Source organism: Hesperophylax consimilis, chromosome 16, assembly GCF_061612785.1.
Source record: "Hesperophylax consimilis isolate HC1 chromosome 16, BYU_Hcon_1.0, whole genome shotgun sequence".
Lineage (NCBI taxonomy): Eukaryota > Metazoa > Arthropoda > Insecta > Trichoptera > Limnephilidae > Hesperophylax > Hesperophylax consimilis.
In genome coordinates this window covers 7,691,384-7,714,234 of record NC_142851.1, presented here as the reverse complement: position 1 = coordinate 7,714,234, position 22,851 = coordinate 7,691,384, and the positions used below count along the sequence as shown (strand labels likewise).

The following is a 22,851-nucleotide window of genomic DNA, read 5'->3' as shown; positions in this document are numbered from 1 at the left end:
AAATATTATGGGCTTTCCAATTGAAAAATCAATGGCAAACATAAACTAAAAACCGAATTAATTAAAAAATATATATTTGGGAATAGGTACATACATAACAACGGAGTTTCACAGTTACTAATTGAGGTCATTATTTGACACCTCAAATCCACAAAAAAAAAATACTAAAAAAACTACCATGAAATATCTACAGAATGAATACATCAATCAAAGTGAATACGGAGCGTGGCTTATCGTTTATCATTTAGAAGAACTTGATTGAAACATTATCTGACAGATAATCAAATAATTATTTTTTTATCATGTTACTTTGACCAATATATTTTTTTTATCAGAGATAAGAATAAAATCAATACAAATAGTGCAATATATGTGTGCACTTTTAACCTAGTTATTTATATTTTTATAGTAAGTATGGTCAAATGCAAAATTATGTTATACAGGGTTTTCCAATAAGAGGTGTTATTTTGATATTTTTCCCGTTAAAGATCAATGGTTTCGTTGCTTGTGTGGCACGTAGCGCCATCTTGTTGAAAGTAAATGTTGTCCAGATCAATACCATCCGATTCCGGCCATGAAAAATCATTAATCATCTCTCGATAGCGCAATCTATTCACCGTAACTGTTGCTCCAGCCTCATTTTCGAAAAAGTAAGGTCCAATGACTCCGCCGGACCATAAACCGCACCAAACAGTCACACGTTGAGGATAGAAAGGCTTTTCAACAATAACTCTTGGTTTTTCACAAAGACACAAATCTTTATGCAAAATACGGTGTAATGACGTTTGTGGAATGCCTAATTCCAAAGAACGACAAGGAATGGACACACCTGGGTTTTCTTCAACACTTTCGGCTACAGCAGCAATATTCTCGGCTGTTCTTGAGTGACGTGCACGAGTTTTATTCTTCACATCACTAAGTTGTCCCAACAGCTCGAATTTTTCCACCAATTTCTGTATTGTGGTCCGACAAGGTGCTTCACGACGACCCAAAAATGTTCGAGTTTTACGAACCGTCTCTGCCAAATTTTCACCATTTTTATAGTGAATTTTAATAATTTCAATGCGTTGTTGAAGCGTGTATCGTTCCATTTTTATTAATGGCGTAGTTTCTACTTGTCAAATGTAAAAAAATGACACCTTCAAAAGTAACATCTACCGAAATAGCGGGCTATTCAAAATAACACCTCTTATTGGAAAACCCTGTATAAGTCGAAAAAATATATATCAACCACATTACTTGTTGAAATTTCGAAAAAAGTTCATATTATTTTTTACTTGTAGGTAGGTTTTCATGTAGAATCATCCCAGGACACAATGTATATAGTATATATATCCACAGGAGGGATTGGCGTATGTGATTAGTAGCGCTAAATAAAATAAATTAGGTAAAAATATTATACATACTAGCAAATACCCTAGAATAATAATAATTTGTCCAGCTCAAAGACATCCAAATTGATAGACTAGCCCATCAGTGAAAGGGGAACAAACCAAGTTGCACAAAGTGCGGAGAGGGGGCGTAACCGTCTCCCTTTCTGTGATTTGTCAATAAATGAATCTGCCAGTATGCAGGCAACTCGCATTGTAATATCGCCATTTAGTCAGCAAAAATAAAATGTGCGTACGAATTACTAGTCCTTTTCACAATGGCACGGAAATTGCTGGCTGCGTAAAAAACTTAACTACAAATTCCAAATTGGATGAACAAATGTTCGGGTTTGTTACCAAAACAGAATATTTTGTTACGCTATTTAGTTTACAAAATGTGTATTAGTTTACCCACCTCACTCATTTTTATCGTCACTATGCAACCCGATTTGAAGACGGTTCTCTTTTTTAATAGTTTTTACGAACATTCTGATCCTGCACAGAAAAGTCCCACAATGGACTGCGCTGCAAACTGTTGCCTTACTTTAGCAAACTTTACTTTTCTGGGCAGGGTCTGGTTATTTCAATGTGTGTTCTTCGGCATTCAACGGTGCCAAAAATATGGTCACGTGGTTTGCCTCCTACTCGCCGAAATGATACCCATATTTCATGTTAGGGCAAGTCCACCAATTTGGATGTTTATGGTCCAACTCCAGTAAAATATTGCCAGCATTGACTGATAACTCTGGCCGCTAGAGGCGCTGTGTAGCATGCTATAATCATGCATAAAATCCATTAAAATAGTGTATGTAAGTAAACCAAGTATCACAACTCATGCCGTCAGGAAGGGCAAATAGCATACTGCCATCAGAATGTACGGGAAATGTCAGAAGTTGGAGGTATTATAACTATTCTACAGTATTTGATAATAGACACAATATCAATATGTATTTAAATATAGCCTTAGGTTATATGACATAAGTATATATGTCAATAAATCAATCACAAGATAAGGTGAATAAATAATATGAGCATACAATGTTGGAGAAGAAACAAAATTATATTATGTCATCTGAAATACTCAAGATAAACAACACTACCGTATTATACACGAAAATAACAACGGCCTATTTACAAATGCATAATTATTTTAGCATTTTTTAAATTTAAATTTACTGGCCATATATGTTTGCAGGCGTTATATAAATAGTCTTGGGACCTTTGCCAACAATATTTACATTTAATGTCACATTGAGTTTACTTTCAGCCTAGCGCCTCGATGAAGCAACTCGCAAAGGAGGTACCTGTTCACTCACTCAGTAAGCAATCGACATAAACCAATTGCTGTAAGTCGCTCTGCAGAAAAGTTCCACACTGAACTGCTGCAGACCGTTAACTCACTATAACGAACTTAATTTTTCGTGCAGGGTCTTAACAGCACTAGGTATATGTCGATTGCTTACTGACCCGTGGGACGATGGGCTTAGATTTAGTTTTATACGTGCAAATTCTCCCGACTTTCCACTCACCGCAATGTCACGAATGTCTTTGTTTTTATTTCGATAGTGGGGATGAAATATTTTCATTTTTTCTCCTATCTAACAATGACTTGGATGGATTAGGAATATTATAAAGCATAATTAGTATCTCCTTATAATTGGAAGCAGGTATTCGAATTTTATTTGTATTTATTATATTTAAATTTAGTGTTTATTGTTTTGTAGTGTAAATTTTTCGCGTTATGTAATGTATTCAAATACGTAGTCATTAGTCATAATATTTCGTTGATAGTTAACAATAAATAAATCGTTGCCAGTAATGAAAATATAGGTAAGGTAAATTTTCTTTGCAAATACAGTACCTACCTACCGACATGTAGCCATACCAATGAACTAAATTAACTAAACCCCCAATCTCCAAAGCAATAAAGTTTATAAATCTCCTACTTTACTTGTACCTTGTACCCATTAACCTTGATATGATCACAAAATCAACACAAATAATTTTATTATAAGTATTTCCACAAAAAAATTCAAATTCAATTATTCATGCAGTACCTGTGTACAGTGATAATTATAGCAAAAGAGGATTTATTTCTTATTTCCGCTTTGCAATAAAATCCAAATAAATGGAATATTTCTGAATGTATCCGAAAACTAAAAACTGTTTTTGAAAGGTGATGAAATTTCATAAAAAAATTAAAATGGCTCACCATACTTTGTAAATAAAATTACTGAAAATGAAAAAAAAACACGCATTTTATTACACAAATGTATTAGAAACGTTATTGTAACCTCAGTTTTTTGTCGATTCCTAAAAATAATTAATAAAATTTTTACATAGTTTCATAATTTTTTTCATGTTACAGTTGGTACCTTTGGTTTCATAAAGGTGTACATTTGATTATGTGGTTAACTGTGGTTTAATTATGTGGTTAACTTCTAAATTTTAATGGCTTGTGTTGGAAGTTGTAATAGTGGAACTATAGATTTTTAACGTTCATAATGTTTAGAGATACGTTCCTAGTACCTAATAGTTAAGATATAAATAAAAAATTGACTATGTATCTTAACACTATATGGTCGGGCATTATACCACCAAATTGCGCGGGTGTTTTTTTAAATTTTAGCGCCAAAATTAGACTTTCTGCCAAATATTCATATCTTATGATCTATTTGATATTTTTCGATGACACTTTCAGTGTTTTACTTTAAAAAGATGTCTTTATTTATTTACTTAGCAATGTATGTGTAATTCCTTTTTTTATGAACAAAAACTTTCTACTTTCTTGGGAATCATAGAAAAAACAGTATTTCACAATCGAAATAACAAATCGAAATTTATTCATACAAAATTACAAGATTATTTAGAAATTTTCAATACATATAAAAAAAACTGTAACCTAATAGTACTTCAAAGTGTGATAGCGTTCGAAACACTTTCCTTTATGCAGGGGCACATTGCAAAACTTGCACATGTACTGCGTTTCACTGCGGAGTTTGTAAGCGGAACATACGCGACAACGATTTTATTTTTTTGTTGTGTTTCAAACTCATTGTATTGACAGGTAGATAGATCGGGTACCGCCGACAATAGAAAACACATGACCCCGCACCCATTTAGAACCCCTTGTAAAAAGGCGTATGACGAGTTTTCTCGTTTTCCGCAAAGAATGTGTTAATAGTAATCTTACCTGTAAAGTACATTTCTAAAAAGTCCACTCCCATTTCTCGAATGAAATCCACACCATTTGCTAACATGGCCATTTTATATAACGCACTTGTCTTACACTGAGCTAGAACACAATGACTTCAAACATTGTATTTAATTCAAAACAAGATTAGAGTGCTTGAGACTTGAGAGGCAGCTGTTGAAAAAGAGGTTGAGTTAAATTAAGGTCATTTTATAATAATATGATACATTTGGAAGATAAAAAACCATTCAGCAGATAACGATTTCTCATGACACCCAGTGCTCCTTATTGCTAATTTAATAATTTATTTAACTCCTTAGGCCTCACTCATATTCGGTCAGAAGATCGGAGTATTTCCGCTTTGCAATAAAATCCAAAAAAAATGTTATATTTCTCAACGAATCCGAAAATTAAAAACTGTTTTTGAAAGGTGATGAAATACAATTTCAAATTTTATTATTAGAAAAAAAAATAAAATGGCTCACTTTACGTATACTGTAACTAAAATTACTGATAACGATTGAAAAAATGTATAAAAACACACTTATTTTATTAGACAAATGTATTACAAACGATAAGGTCACCTAACTATTTTGTTGTCGCATAAGTCTCATAAGTTTTTTTCAAATTGCGGTTGGAACCTTTGGCTTCATAAAGGTGCAAATTTTATTTCTTCTGTGGTTTACTTCTAAATATATTAAAAAGCGTGGTGTTTTCTCTAAGTAACTATATTAAGATCATATTTCTCACCATAGAGTAAGGAAGACACAAGGATTTCTGCGATACCATATGGATTGTGGTATCGCAGGTTAACTAATTACCCTGAAGGGTTGAAATAATAATATAATCTCAGACATTTGAAATTTACACCATGTAATTTAATTAACAGAGATTGAAGACTAATTTGACATAATTAGTATCTTATTTTGTTGAATATTTATTTAAAATGTATGCTTGCAGACATAGTACTAATGCCAAAGATCACAAGTACCACATAGAAGATTTTTTTAAATTATTATTGATTATCTACTGTTTTGAGCCAAGTGAAATTTTAATAGACCCTTTGATAAATCAATATTTAAGTAAAAACTTAACAATAATATGTTAGAATTACAATTACTACAAACATTAATTATTATTAGTTTCATTAGCGCTAAACCCGTGAAAATCACAGAATAGTCCGAATTCTTAAAATATCTGTTCCAATTATGAAAATGTCAATTAAAATATAATAGGTACGTAGGTACTTTATCGCTTGTCTGAATTCTTCAGACAATCAGTTCCAATTTTTAAAGAGGCACTTCAATTCAAAGCAAATTTGAGTTCATTGAACCAGAGTTACGCAGAATGCACATACAGTTGAAATCAGTATTTTTGACTAATGAATTAACATACAATTTAAATATTTTAAATATCGCTGGTATTAAAATATTAAGTGGAACAAATGATAGTAAAATTTATAAATAATAACATATTATCTCAAATATACTATGGCAATTATGCAACAGATAAATAAAGTATTAATACATGTACTCTTGTACTATAGTGTGTCTACAGAACATTTTGATACATAACTCACCTCGAATTACTACATTGTATCTATATAATATTATGATGAACATGTCAACACAGTTTCTAACTTCTAACCTAATAATGTAGAATACTGCCACCATGGGTGGGAACTACGATGGAGAATCCAAGGAGGATATTGTGTTTCCACCTATAACGGCAGAATAACACCCATGCGAACACCTCGGCACAGCTTCTCCTAGTGAGGTGTTCACAGAAAATTACTACCTAAGCTTCAATCATGTATATACAGTTGCATATCAAAAATGTTTACATAGCATAATATAGGTACAAGATTAAAATAATCTACAATTATGAAACACATTGTGATTTTATGTGGTCGATTAAAATACAATGTAGTTCGAAAATGAAAAACCTGTATCGTTAAAGTAAAATTTAAATATTATAATGTAAAAATTATTCAAAATTAAGAGAAGTAATCAAATGGTTCACCATTTAAATCTTGGCTCAGCAAGAAAAACATCTATTAAACAAATAAAAAATATCATCAAAATAGTCAAACCTCCACCCCCACTTTAACACTTAGTTATATACATATTATGTTCACCAATTGTTTTGTAATGTTAAGTTAGTATATTTTGCACTGAGGAAGGAACGGTTATTCCGAAAACAGTCAGTGTATATAATTTTTTTTAAATATAGTGGTTCAAACATAGTTTAGTTTTAAAAATATCAGGCTTAGGTTAGGTTAGGTCAGGGGTTAACATTATTTGCTGATCAATTTTGTTTTACTTGCTGACCTGAAGTGGCCGCTCAACTGACTATATTTGCCGGCAGAAAACATTTCAGAGCTGACCAAAACCTTAATACTATACTGACCATTTAAATGATAATCAAAAATTAATCTTAAGGGTATTCGTTCCTTAGAAATGGATGAAAACACATATGTAATACCGAATATTGAACTGAGCTGCTGATTTCTCATCTCAAAACTGTTATTCTTTACATAATAAAATATTAATATTATAACGAGGAATGCGTATTTGGTGCTACTTTAGCGTGAGGTTAACTAATATTTATCAATTTATTTTGAAAGCATAGCTACACCAAATACCTTATAACAGGGCTTCCCTAACTGTGAGTCGCGACGCCCCGGGGCGCCGCGGGATCATCCCAGGGGCGTCGTGAGGCAATCTTTATAGCGAGAATATCGTTCCATCAGCACTGCAGCGTTAAGGGTTTTATTACCGTTTGCGACATCATACTTGTGTGAGACAGGTTTCTCTGCAGTTGCAGTCATTAAGAATAAGTACAGATCAAAAATAAATTTAGAGGCAGAGACGAGAGTGGCGATTTCGAAACTTCAACCTCGTTTTGAGAAACTATGCTCAGAAAAGCAAGCACATCCTTCTCATTAATACCAAAGAAAAAAATTGCTATTTTAAATTTTTTGTTTGCATCCATTTTTGTTTTTATGTTGTGTTCTTTATTTTCTAATAAAAAATTTAGATACTATTTGGAGTTTTTCTGACAAATTGTTATTAGGTAACGTACCCATACTACGTGACCCGTTCAGGGGGGGGGGGGCTTCAAAATACTACGCTTGGTACAAATGAGCGGCGGGGGGCTTAGATTTTTAGTCACCGGGGGGGGGGGGGGTCGCAAAAATATGAAATAAAAATAGGTTATTTATAATTGTGGGAATTGAATGGAATTAATGATAAATAATAATAATAATAATAATAATAACATGGAATTTATATAGCGCAGTTTAGTGTCATTTCACTTCAAGTGCGCTTAACTACTCGTATAACAAACTTTAAAAAAATGGTAATTCAGTGTTAATAGTTCTTAAAATTATTCCTACAGTGTGCCTTACCCAATACAGATCTAATATTATAACACTAAATACACTGTTTATACAAAGTGATGACAAAACTTAGAATAACAATAACAGTAGGACAGGACAAAACACGAATATTAAAACTAAAACATAACATAAAACAGGAGGCAGTTTTTGCTCAGAAATGAGAATTTTCTGAGCAGACACTAAAAAGGTACAATAAGGAGACAACCGAAACCAAACAATTACCGGAAGTTTTAGAATATATGGCTTATTATAAATATTGAAAAGAAGTTAAAATTTATAAATGGTAAGATTTTTCAAATAATTTTGTTTTTAAAGCTCGTTTAAATTCAGCCAAATTCTGGAGATTAGTAAGAGCTGAGGGAAGTCTATTCCAGATGAGAGGGCCTGTTACACTAAAAGAACGATCATAGTAAACAGCTCGATTTGACCTAGAAAGTTCGATTAGACGATTACTAATATCTAGATCTGCTGACCTTAGAGTAAGCTGTCTATTGCTTAAGTTTTGTCGGATACATAGTTCCGATATATATGCTGGCGCCATTCCTTGCAATGCTTTGAAGGTCATTAAGCAGATCTTAAACTCTATTCTTTCAGGGCATCGAAGCCAGTGAAGGCGATCCCTTAGAAGTGGGGTTATACGGCAATACTTAGATTCACCAAAAATCATTCTTGCCGCAGCATTAAAAACTGACTGGATTCTATTGATTTGTTTCTGAGGTAGGCCGGCATATGCACTATTGCAATAGTCAGTCAATAATTAATTACAAGAAATAATAAATACCCTATAATATTAATTGGTCCTCATTAAAGCTTACTTAAATAGAATTAATGATAATAATTGTTATATTTATTTTAAAATAAGCCATATTCTAAAACTTCCGGTAATTGTTTGGTTTCGGTTGCCTCCTTATTGTACCTTTTTAAAATGTCTGCTCAGTTGATTCTCATTTCTGAGCACAAGCTGCCTCCTGTTTTATACTATGTTTTAGTTTTAATATTCTTGTTTTGTCCTGTCCTGCTGTTATTGTTATTCTAAGTTTTGTCATCACTTTGTATAAACAGTATATTTAGTGTTATAATATTAGATCTGTATTGGGTAAGGCACACTGTAGGAATAATTTTAAGAACATGACCAATAATACTAAATTACCGTTTTTATGTTTGTTATAGTAAAGCGCACTTAAGTTGAAATGACACTAAACTGCGCTATATAAATGCCATGTTATTATTACAAAATATTTTATTACTTTTCTAAACCATCAAAGGCAAAGTTAATAGCCGCTTTAATATTTTTTATGTACAAGCAAAAACAGCAGTAAGGTCAGATGTAGGTTATCTATTTTCGATCAATTTATATAATTTATTGACGCAAAATAAAGAATATATTTCACATAAAATCCATTATAATGTATGAAAGAAAACCAAGGCGCACAACACATGCCGCTAGGAGGTGCTAGTGTAGCATGTTGCCATCAGAATGTATCGGAAATATCAGAAGTATGTAATATATCAGAAATATAAGAAGGAGGCATTATTAATATTTAAGGTATTTGGCAACACCCACAGTTAATTGTAAAATATTTTGTGAATATTAACAATATTACTAAGAAAATTTTATTTTATACCACTGTGCATTTTCAAATTAGACTGTGATTTAAACATAGAAGAGTGCTAAAATGGCATTTTTTGTTTAATTGGGAGAAATCAACAAGCAAACAAGTTTAATTGAACAATAAACAGCACTAGGATGAATGATGATTCCTAGAGAAAGGTGGCCAGGGGGAAATATTGTGACGTCATATGATTGTCTAACTGTATCCACCAATAAAAAACTCTGAAAGTCCATGGAATAAACATTCAGAGTTTTTCATTGGTTTATATTATAATAATAAGTAGGCTCCGAATGAGAATTGTACTGTCTATATATTGGCATATCTATGGTTTAAAAAGCCCGAAGATATCGATCTAGTGAGTGGTTTATTTATGAAGGTGGCTCCCTCTCTCTCTTCAACCAAAAGTTTATCCTACAAAAACTGAAAAAAATCTCAAGTTTAATCTAAGTAAAACAGTCATATTATATTGTATTTAAGGTAATTTGACTACTTTGAAGTTAATTTCTAGCATTACAAAGCACACTTAAGCCCAAACCCAATTTATAACATATTTCTCTGCCCCCGCATACCCAATTTCTAACGATTTATAAAAAGTTTCTCGTTAACTCTAAGGACGGGTTGTTTCGGAGAATCTGAACAATTCATCAAATTTAAACATTCATTTTCAAGTTCTGTGAAAGATTTTTTCAAGTTCTGTTTTTATTTCAGTTTTGTCAAGCAAATAGCCTACAATGATATCAAAACAGAACTTGAATAAGTCTTTCACAGAACCCGAAAATGAACGTTGAAATTTGATGAATTGTTCAAATTCTCCTTAACAACCCGTCCTAAGTTTTTAAGTTACAAAAAAAATATATTAGTTTTGAAGATAATATTTATACATTTGTTATGCCGAAATGTTAATTATATGAAATTCCCTCGATAGAAAATAATCACAAAGTAAGCTCCGAAAATTATTAAAAACACGTTTTGTTCTGTTATTTAATGTTATAGGCATGAAAAAATTCAAAGTATATTTTTAAATGTAACTAAAGCATTTGTCGAGAGATTTTTGCTCTATTTCAAACGATTTTATTAAATATTTTCACCATTTTCGCTTAATTATTATCGTTTTTTTAATATTAGCGCGCTCCCTCTAACATTCGTATTTACATATCTCTTTCTCACTATGGGGCCTTAACACATTGTTTGCGGGAGACGCTTAAACGCGTCTTTTGGGTACTGTTGGTAGAGAGCGGGAGACGCTTAAAAGCGTTTTTCGTACTTGTACACTATTGGTAAAGCGCGGGAGACGCCAAAATGCGTTGTACACTTAAGAGTAACAATATATTACGATGATATTATGATGTTAACGACTCTGTGAAGTAAAAATTATGCGTCAGCTCTCGTGAGACGTATACCAGGTACCTGGTAATTCGTGAAATTGGGGTCGGGTGGCCTGCCGACTGTGGTCATAAAACATGCATTTGAAATAAAATAACTGTAAGATAAATGTTTCATTAAATTTTTTTAAATCTTTACATTTCTTCAGTGTTAAAGCGATATTGTTTCGTTCAAGACGTTCTCTATTTTCGTTTCTGCCTACATTCCGCTTTAAAAATTTCATACAAAGTATTTGTGTGCTGTGCTCAAAAAGTTATTTGTTACATATTTGTTAGTTATTTGTTACATAATGAATTTTTATGAAAAAATACCCTATGAAAATGGACTACGGTAATGATAATCGATTACAATAAATATATCGATGGGTTCCGGGCTAATTGTATTAAGCGACACTCTGGGCGATATAGACTTTTATATATATTTGGAATCAGCGAATTTTTCTGCGTCGTTTGAGCTGTGTTTGGTGACAATCGGAGCACTTTTTTGTCGCTTAATACAACCACATTTTTGGGCCCATTTTGGACTGCAATGTATGAAGCGACACAAAATATTGACAAATTTATGAACTGTGTACTTAAGCTCACTACCAAATACTAGACAATCGCTTAAACTTTTTTTCCTGGAGCAACAATTTACAGGCAACGTACGTTAAAGCATTTAGCCTGACCTTATAAATATATAGAAATGTCGCTTCGTACAATTAGCCTCTTTGTTAAATTCTTATCCAGTGTCGCTTAATACAATTAGCTTTACCTTATAAATATACAAGAATGTCGTTTAATACATTTAGCCTCATTGTCAAATTCATACCTAGTGTCGGTCCATACATTTAGCTCTGTACATGAAATGTTAGATGTTGTCACTTCAACCATTTAGCTTGCAGTAGATAATGATTATGTCGGTCGCATGAACTATTTAGGATTTCAACAGTAAACATTTAAAGAGTATGGTTAAACATATTTTGTTATTCAATATTTGATTTGCAGTGTCGTTTCAGTTATAACAAAAGTAAAGTTCTAGTACTTCAAACAGTTTATCTTAAACGGAATAAGAATAGTATACACATTAATACAATCAACATTTCATATGGATTGACTATTATGACGTTGGTTAAAACAATGATTTTGGCGCCATCGCGATAAACCGCGCGAGTTTAAATGCCCCCGCCACCCGACGCGGGCGCTTCAGGCGTATCCCACCTCGCCGCGCATCTCCCCGCGCCGGTCGCCACGCGGTCGAACGATTTAGTTGACGCAAATCGTGAGCCAGTTCGTACGTGTTTTAATGTTTTTTGGGAGCTGCGCAGAGCATTTGTCGTCAATTTTGGATTTTATGGTGAGTTTATTACGTTTTATTATTTAAACATACATTTGTTTCACATTTTGAAGAAAAACATTGATTATTAAGTAACTAAGTAGGTAACTATATAACTGATATAGGCTAATACAATGAGGGCTTCAAAAAACATATTTTGGGATGTTTTTGTGGGTGACGATAAAATATTTTGGGATACTGTAATACTATTTGAGCATAAGTATATCTTTTTTGGAAACAGCAGAACGGCGACGACGAGGCTGTAACCAGTGGCGGCTCGTGACTTTTGGGTGTACTAGAGTGCTAATATTATAAAAAATGGCATTTCTGAAGTTGTTATAGCTGAAAATGATTTTTTATTTTTTTTTCGAAAATCGATTTTTTGTATGAAGATTTTCAGGAAATTTCAGTATAGCCGTGCGCCGCACGGAATTCCTGAAAATCTTCATACAAAAAATCAATTTTCGAAAAAAAAATAAAAAATCGTTTTCAGCTACAACAAGATCAATTAAGCCATTTTTTGTAATATTAGCACTCTAGTAACCCAAAAGTCACGAGCCGCCACTGGCTGTAACCACAGGTATTAGGGTGCTCCCACACAGCAATTAACCATTAGCCTTTGTTTTTTTTGTGAGCCCTTGGTTCGTTGCCCAACATAGTATTTTTGTCATCTTGATTAGGTTAATAGTCGCCTTTTTTAAATAAAATGTATGCCAAATTTTAAATGTTTTGTGTGCCCTAAGGTTGTCGCCCAAATAGATATTTGGTCGCCCGTTCTGATAACTAGTTACTCAGTTTGTATTTTAAAGTCACCCATTTTCAATTCTTATATTCGCCCTCAGTCCGTCGCCCACTTAGTATTTATACCCAAAATAGGAATTTATTGTTACCCAATTAAATACTACCCATTTTATTTTAATAAATTTAATATTATCTTAACTATTTTACAGTTTGACACCTAATAATGGAAACAGAACGGAAAAATTGTTCGGAACCTGAAACACCAGAAAAAGTAAAAAGAATGAAAACGGTTGAGCGAAATCTGGATATTGATAGGACACAAAATAAAGAAGACACAAAAAATCTTTCTAAAACTGAAGTAGTGCGCTTTCAACAAGAAGAAAAATTACACAGTCAACCCAGTCGAGAAAAAGAAAGAGAAAAAGATGAATCTTTAGAAAATAGGGAACATCTCACACCTACGATAATGGAAATTATTCCTGATAAAGATATGGATAATAATATTATTAGAAAGTCTTTAGAAGAAGGAAATGCCCAAGATGAAGACTTACCAAGTTTTCCTGACAATGAAGAACCACAACCTAAAAAAAAGAAAAGTAAACAGGCTGTGATGAAGAAAAGTTATGAGGTTTTTTTATCTGATCAGGAAGATTTCGTATGGTATTCCTCGCTGTGGATGGATATTGATAGGACACAAAATAAAGAAGACACAGAAAATCTTTCTAAAACTGAAGTAGTGCGCTTTCAACAAGAAGAAAAATTACACAATCAACTCAGTCAAGAAAAATAAAGAGAAAAAAATGAATCTTTAGAAAATAGGGAACATCTCACACCTACGATAATGGAAATTATTCCTGATAAAGATATGGATAATAATATTATTAGAAAGTCTTTAGAAGAAGGAAATGCCCAAGATGAAGACTTACCAAGTTTTCCTGACAATGAAGAACCACAACCCAAAAAAAAGAAAAGTAAACAGGCTGCGATGAAGAAAAGTTATGTGGATTTTTTATCTGATCAGGAAGATTTCGTATGGGATTCCTCGTCGTGGAAAGAGACTGGTGACGAATCTTCTAGCGAAAGTGAACTTGATAATCCAACGAAAAGACAGAAGAAAAATAAGAAAAGATCACAAGAGACAACAGTTGGTGAAGATGGTATAAGAAAAAAGAGACAGAACAAAAAAAAACTTTATAACCAATTGAAAAAATCTGGCCAGCAATATACAAAAAAAGATGGATCAATCGTTCAAGAAAAGAGACTACATGAAAACCCTTGCGTTGGAAAAAAATGTGGGAATAATTGTGGAGAGATTAGTGAAGAAAGAAGGAAAGGATTATTTGATCATTTTTGGGCCTTGTCCGCTGAAAGAAAAAAAGATTGGTTAGTAGGAATGTCATCAAAGGTAGAAATTAAAAGAAAAAGAACCAAAGAGAGTAATTCAAGAGACAATACTTTTAAATATTTTATTAACGATGGAGAGGGTCGACGCCCTGTATGTCAACAATTTTGGCTAAAAACTCTGGATATTACTCAGCGATACGTTTACTACACTCTCTCAAATGCATCTATGGGATCAGCAAAAACTGAATCAAGAGGAAGAGTTATTCCAAAAAATAAGACATCTGACACAGTCAAGGCCTCAGCTGTCAATTTTATAAAACAATTACCGGCACTTCCTTCACATTACTGTAGGAAGGATAGCACGAGATTATACCTGCCAGTAGAATTTAAAAACATAAAAAATCTCTACCGCATTTATAAAGAAAATCAAGCCAGCAAAGGGGTTGATTATGTAAGTGAGAGGATTTTCCGTGAAATTTTTACTGATGAGTTCAATATTGGATTCCATGTTCCGAAAAAAGACAAATGTCTTAAATGTTTACGTTTTGAAGGCAAAGATATAACTGAGAATGAAGAAATGAAGGAGCATTTGGAAGAGAAAGATGCCTCAAAGAAAAGGTTAGAATGTCATAGAGAACTTCCAAAAAAGAATAGTTCCATTATTTGTACCTCGTTTGACCTTCAAAAGGTATTGAATACCCCATATGGAAGCGGCATGACACTCTTTTATTCAAGAAAATACACAGTTTTTAACTTGTGTTTTTACGAAAGTGTAACCCGCAATGGTTTCTGCTATGTTTGGGGAGAAACGGAAGGCAAAAGAGGTGGTAATGAGATTTCCACTATTTTGCAAAAGTACATAGACAACGTTGATGAACGTGAAACCGTTAAAAGTTTAATTTTGTACTCGGATTCATGCCCTGGGCAAAATAAAAACAAGATCGTATTGGCAGCCATCCACAACGCTTTGTTGATGTCGAAAAATTTAGAAACTATACAGATGAATTATCTGCTGCCGGGACACACAGAGATGACAGTAGACAGTATTCACGCTACAATAGAAAATTCTGTTCGACACACAACGGTATGGGCGCCTTCACAGTGGCCGACAATTTGTCAGCTAGCTAGAAAGGATCCAGGACCCTATCAGGTGGAAGGCCTTACACATGAAGACTTCAAGAATTATGAGGAATTGTCCGAAAAATATTTCAAGGGAAACCTTGTCGGTAAAATAAGCAAGATTCGTGTAGCAACATTCAAGAAGTCTACGCCAAACGTGATGGTCGTCAAATATAGCATGCAAGATGATGTAAAAGAAGAGTACATACAAATTTATGCAAAACTGAAACAACTCAATGCAAAATATAAATCAAAGCTTCCTATCACAAAAGCAAAATATAATGACCTGAAAAAGCTATGTGACACTGGTGCTATCCCAAGAATATTTCATTTAGAATATATCAACCTACCATCCAGCAATACTGGCAAAGATACACTGATCGATACTGATATTGAAGACGAAACAGACCTGCCAAATTAAGCCATTATGTCTGATGGGAAAATAACAAGTGTTTAAGTAAAAGAAGAAGAAAAATAAATTAGAAAGTAAGAAGGAAAAGATTGGTTGAATTTTAACTAAGATGTTATTTTTTATAATTTTGATTATTATAACAATTTTTTTGTTACTGTAGTGAACTACAATTATTGTCATAGGAGATAAAAATTATTTTTGTTATTGAAGAGAAACTAGGGATAGTATCTATAATAGATAAGAAAACTTCTAAACTTTTTTTTTAACGAGTGATGTTTTTGATTTGATTACTGAGAAAGTTAGAAAAAAATATAGAAGAAATTATGTAAAGAAATGAAAACCAAAGAAACGCTCGTAAATATTTTCATTTTTATTGTGATTATTTTTAAAAGAAATTATTTTCGTTTGGTTCTATAGAACCTTTTTTTGTAATTGAAGAGATTTTTCTTTTGTTTTTTAAAAAGTAGGTACAGTTCTTAAATGTTAAAGTTTAGAAATGAAGAAGAATGAGAATAATTATTTCAGGTAATAAGACTGTAGGCTACGTGATAAAAAGACTGTTTAACTTCTGATTCCTATGCAATTGTGATAAAAACATTAGTTGTTACCTTGGTAAGCTAAGAAGTTACTGCTGTTCCTAGGTGATTGCCATTTTAAATAAAAAACTTATCTTTGAACAATTTATAATGTGTGTTTTATTTCTCATTTCATTATTATTAACAAGATAGGTACACCCTATGTATGTAGGTACCTTTTAATTTATCAATGTTTTAACCGCCAATTTCTACAAACTTCATTTTTCAAGTATGATTACAAACAATTTATTAAAAAAATATCAGTCGCATTAACTAATTAGCCATACATTAATAAGTTTAAGATATGGTATTTAAATCAGTTAGCTTAGGTTTGAAATATGACCAACTCTTCGATTAAAGCACTTAGCTTAGAGCCATTATTTGCATGCCTAGGCGGTTAAGTCATTTAGCTTGGAACAAGAAATAATAAACCTAGGCGGTTAAGTCATTTAGCTTGGAACAAGAAATAATAAACCTAGGCGGTTAAGTCATTTAGCTTGGAACAAGAAATAATAAACCTAGGCGGTTTAGTCATTTAGCCTAGAATAAGAAACAATAATCTTAGGCGGTTAAGTCATTTAGCCTGGAACAAAAAAAAGTAAAATATAGGTCATTTTGTATTAAGCGACATTTATCTTCGTTAAAAATAGGAATATTAGAAAAAAAAATGAATCCGAATATGGGGAATATGTTATAAAAACAGTAATATCCTTCTTTTTAAAAAAATAATGTGATTTGCTAAAGTTATATTTTTTTTTCTAAAAATCGAAACTTTAAACTGCTCTTGTGTAAAGTTTAAAAAATGTCGGTTAATACAAATAGCCCGGAACCCGTCGATATGAAAGGCGTTGACGGAGCAGACATCTTTCGCATTATTCTATTTTACGAAAAACCACTAAATGGACAAAAAGGCTAGGCAATGTACATAATAAATTGTGAATTATTCAACTCATTTGTTGTGTACAACTCCGTAAAAGAATGGAAAATAAAATATAAACAATTTTTTAAGGAAATCGCAGAGCACTGGGTGGCTGATCAGATTTCGTCAGATAAAAGTCAAGACCCGGAACCAACACCATCAACATCTGGTATCCGAAAAAATTCTTTAAAATCTGATCCTCCAGGAAGACTATCGATGGATATGAGAAAACATATATTGGAAAAGATTGAAGGCCCTGGTAAAAATAAGAATCTACGAAGGCGATGTCATGTTTGCGCGGTACACAAAACACGTAGCGAAACCCGGTACATGTGTAAATTCTATGATGTACCTTTACATAATGGGAATTGTTTCCAACGATTTCATACTTTCAAACAATATTAGTGTTTACTTATTTGTGTATTAGTGGTGTGTATTTTACAAAATATATATACTATGTTGAATGTGCATAAAATGACTAAATCGACAATACGACAATTTTTTTTTAATTTAAACTTAAATATCATAATTGTTTACCCAAAAATATAAAAATTTGTGACCGGATCATAATGAAAGATTTCGAATAAGGTAAAATACTGAAAATTTTATTTAAATTTGATCAATAGTTTAGAAGTTATAGCTATTTTACATGAAACGTAATTTTGCGCGCGAACATGATATAAAATGCCCGCTTTACGGCGTAGATTGATTAAAAAACCCCCCGCAAACATTATGTTAAGAAAAAAATTCTCAAAAATTCAAGTTTTATTTAAGTTTGGCAACAGGACTCGAGAATCACAAAAATTCAAGTTTTATTAAATTTTGGTAACAAGACTCAAGAATCACAAAAATTCAAGTTTTATTTAAGTTTGGCAACAGGACTCAAGAATCACAAAAATTCAAGTTTTATTAAATTTTGGTAACAAGACTCAAGAATCACAAGTTTCAAGTTTTCAAGTTTTTCTTTCAAGTTTTATTTAAGTTTGGCAACAGGACTCGAGAATCACAAAAATTCCTTCTGTAACAATATTAACGAAGAATCGCATAAAAAAATATGAAATTTAAAATTTACTGATCATCATTTAACTACATTATAGACAACATCACGACTGCGTTCAAATACATTACTAACTTCCGACTCATAGAGTAGAATAAATTAAAAATAATGAATTGTATTATGCATTGGCATTATAGAACCCATGGTCAATGTGTTAACATCTTGAGTTCATAATGAAGTAGAAAAACAAGTTTTACAAATGAACAGAGGTATTTTATTTACATTTTATATTAGTGAAATATACTATTTTAATTACTTATACTTTGAAATTTTGACACAAGTGTTTATTTAGGCGGTAAAAAAACATTTGTCATAAGTGTCATAACTAAGTAGGTATACGCATATATTTATTTTGAAAATAAACAAAATCTTTGATAAACTTTGAAAAGGTTTTTTTTTACATAAATATAAAGTTTAATGAGTTAATTCGATACATTTTAAAAGAGTTCAAAGATCATCCAGCTTCATAAAGGCATATGTGATTTTACTTTGCAAAGATATTACAATCATTAGGAATAATATTACGGTTTGCATATAAAATTATTACAATGTTTCATTTTTCTCATAAACCATTTTATGAATATTTTAATGGATTTGTTTACAAATGGTTTTAATATATCTTTTACGGGTCAAGGATCAATACCGGTGTGTGTAATTTTCGGTTGGAGGTCACATTGCTTTTATGCAGATAAAGTATATTTTCCGTACATTCCAAAGAAGTCTCTGACAAAAAAAAAGGTTTTACATAATTTAAGATTTTATTTATGTACATAATAACGATGGCTTAAAGCCTAGATAAGCCTATTAAACTACTCGTTGGACTCGGTACCTGCTCTGCTGTGTTTATAAAAAACCGCCAACGTTGTATTATCCAGTTAAAATATTATTGAACGGTCACTACAAAGTATGGTAGTAAATCTGAATAAATTTTACAAAGTATTAGTTTCAAGTGTTTATATAAATATATAAAATAATAATCTACGATGATTAATAAATAATAACCAGTTTTATAAGTACAAAGTTTTATAATCTGTTGATATTGTTTTGGGTAATTTTTGGATAGGGCCTGACACGCTTATTACGAATATTTTTTAGAAAAAAACTTTATATTCGCCTTAATTACTATAAAAGAAAACTTTTTGCATTTCGGGCGGCGGAAAATTATGAATTTAAATTTTCAATTGCGTTAACCAAAATTCACTTCGCGAATCGATGCGGCGGCAATCAGCTGCCATTAGGTACGTCACTGTTATGTTGGTATCCCTGATACATTGATTTGTATCACAAACCATGTTACACAAACCTAGCGTAGCCGGTAAACTAGTTGAAAACTGGGATGTTTTTCTTGCCTTGACGCGAGCAGGCGTTATTAAGGGGCACTTTCCTTTGTATCACAAACCATATTACACAAACCTCGGCATCCCACGAAGATAGCAACGGTCGTATTTAGCTCTTGTTAATGCATCAGTGATACCAACATAACAGTGCGTTCCTAATGGCGTCGCGTTGTCGCCACATCGATTCGCGAAGTGAATTTTGGTTTTATGCAATTGAAAATCAAAATGCATAATTTTCCGCCGCCCGAAATGCAAAAAGTTTTCTTTTATAGTAATTAAGGCGAATATAAAGTTTTTTTCTAAAAAATATTCGTAATAAGCGTGTCAGGCCCTATCCAAAATTTACCTTGTTTTGTTTTAACATTTACAATTCAACCAGAAATAGAAAGATTTTATTTTATTTTATGAACCCTCCCAAAAAAAAAGCCTTTAGCTAACATTGTAAATATTACTAAAAAGGAAATATAATATTTATACAAATAAGTAATGTTTCAAATTATTATGGTACTTACATATTATACGAAAAATAAAATGTTTTTTCACTAACTTTGACAAAAACCATGCACACTATTCGAAAAATGAGTTAATTACACAACTACGTTTCATTCAATAATAGACCAGATGCCATATAAGAAAACATTGTAAAAAAATATCTCGATTGGTAACTTTCACTATATACTGATATTACGCCATATACAAATATATCAATATTTTCACCAAATTATTTACACTACATCGACTTACTTATTTATACTACATCGATTCATCAATTGACAACACAACATGTAGAAAATAAAATAAACCTATTCTATTCTGATATATGCTAAATTTTTGAGCAATTTTTCGAACGATTTGATAACCTAAACGGAATCACGATTTTCATTTAAAGAATGAAGAATTAAACTTACCGATAAGACCAACGTGCACTTTATTATTAAAATCACATTTAATAGACCTATGCTCGCATGCCAAAGTCTACATTATGAAATAAGCCGCCGAAATATTAGAGAAGGATAAAATAGTAAAATAGTGTTCGCGAAAAAAATACACTTCTTGTTTGCACTGACAGTGTGAAATTGACAGCAAAAAATTCGAACATGAAAAACTAGATTCGAGATATTTTATCTATGAGATAAAAAGAGGCAGAGTACTTCTGACAGGAGTTATAGCTTAAACTGAAACGCACAAAAGAAAATAAACACACAGGTTGTCAAAGGAGATCTTATTTGACCCTGAGCAGGTACCTACGCCGTGTATGAAATAGTTTTTTTTCCTTTGCATTATAACATGTAGGCATTACAAACCGAAACAGAGCCGATTTCCGATTGTAAAACTGGTTATTTAAAATTTAGATAAACGCTCGGGGCTTAAAAAGAAGAGGTAACCGTAGATGAGTGAGGGATAGGAACTTTCATAATGTTGTCATAATAATTTTGTCTACTTTTAAAGCATCTTTTTTGAAGTTTTGTTTTTTTTAAAAGTTTTTCGAGAAATTATCCGCACCGGGTACACCGGGTGACCTTGATTCACCACTGGGTAGAAATTAAATAATTGGTAGGCAAATGCACAAAGTTTTCGAATAATTGTTACGTTCTGCATAGTTGTGGCCTTAAACCAGGCTTAAGGCCGGCTTTACCATACCAATGTTAAACGGGCGTATGAGAATCTAATTAGTAAGACGGCCGACTTATTAATTACTAATAGGAATTGAATCATACGTCACTCCTGGACTCACTCACCCCAGATTCCTACCCACCCCTTATACCTCTTCCTTCCCTGAACTTCCTCTCCTTTCTTTACTTAAAAAAAGACCCTTCACACAGCATCCCTAAAGGCGACATAAGCCCTGAAGGAAATTATTTTCATCAGGGCGTGTGTGGAATCAATGTAAAAAAGGTTCTGATTTTTATAACCAGTTCACCTTTTTTTATAAAAATAAATCTAGATAATATAAGGCAGTGATGTATTTTGTGCATCCCACACAACCAGGCTGGAACAAAAACATAATAATTGTTATTCAATGCCTGAGGCGGATCTGTCTAAAAGACGAATGTGGTTAGAATAAAGAGTACTACAATGAAAAACCTTGACTATTATTATTGGTTGAAAAGAAGGTTTTTAAAGTGTTTATTTGAACAAAACATAGTCCCGTCTTTGTTCTACACTATTTAGTATTCGCAAACACATTGAATATCAGCAGATGTGATTGGCTGCGACCAGTGACCACTGAAGACATAAACAAACAGAAGTGTATTTTGAGCGCATGTCCAAAGTAAGGAAAAAGGTAATTTTTTTCTTACTTCTGGTAAAAATATTTAAATCTCTAAGAGAGAAGAAAGTGTTCAAAATAGTGAGATTTTTTACCTAAAAACTTTTTTTTTCAAATTCAAAAATCTAACTCTAAAAATATACACGTAATGTCGAAATAACTGAATTAATCAGATATTAATAATGTAAAAAAAAAATTATTAGGAGGATTCCTACAAACACCGCCGTACAATGTACGTCCATGCTCCCTTATGCCTATTTTTTACAGACGTATCTAAGTACTGTTACGTCCATACTCCTAAACGTTAATGTGAATATAGCATAAGAGTCGTCTGGAGCCAGTAAGGCTATGTCATCCCCGGGGTATCTTGTGAGGCTGAGGGAAGGAGATGGGAAAAGAAAGGTGGGGAAGTACCTGGCTATTCACATCTAGTCACCAAACACCGCCGTAGCCATTTCAAGCAAAAAATTTATTCCGAATGGCGGTCTCATACCGGAGCGATACTGAGAGTATCTTCCACTCTGGATTTGTTTGATAAAAATGAATCAAACAAAATTTACTTAAGCACGGAAGTGCTAGTCGAGAGTCTTAACCGTCAACCATGAAGGCCGACAGAACAACGTTTCTTCAAGAGATAAACAAATCCGGCCTGCATTTTATTTTAAATTTACTGTTGTTTCTGCTAGTATGTATCTTCCACACCCTCCAAAAATTTAAACTGACCAAAAATCATTTGCGTGTTGGCAACAAATTATTTATTTTTATCACCCAATGCATATAGTTTGACGTGGTGAATTCTGCAGCC

The 22,851-nt window shown here is 32.5% G+C and overlaps 2 protein-coding genes across 3 annotated transcripts in view; one reads left to right on the top strand and one right to left on the bottom strand.

The window, feature by feature from the left end:
• Positions 1-20,932, bottom strand: part of Gnpat (dihydroxyacetone phosphate acyltransferase) — a 55,061-nt gene extending 34,129 nt beyond the window's left edge. Inside the window, exon 1 of one of the 2 annotated variants that reach the window (XM_089640850.1) lies at positions 20,686-20,932. The gene's annotated coding sequence lies outside the window, so the exon portion shown is untranslated. Of the gene's footprint in view, positions 1-20,289; positions 20,382-20,685 lie in introns of those variants that run through there. The other variant, XM_089640851.1, reaches the window with a different exon arrangement.
• LOC149416639 (uncharacterized) lies at positions 13,814-16,327 on the top strand. Its single transcript, XM_089641441.1, has one exon. The coding sequence runs from the start codon at positions 13,856-13,858 to the stop codon at positions 15,896-15,898; it is 2,043 nt and encodes a 680-aa protein (XP_089497567.1). The 5' UTR covers positions 13,814-13,855; the 3' UTR covers positions 15,899-16,327.
• Positions 20,933-22,851: the final 1,919 nt, after the last annotated feature.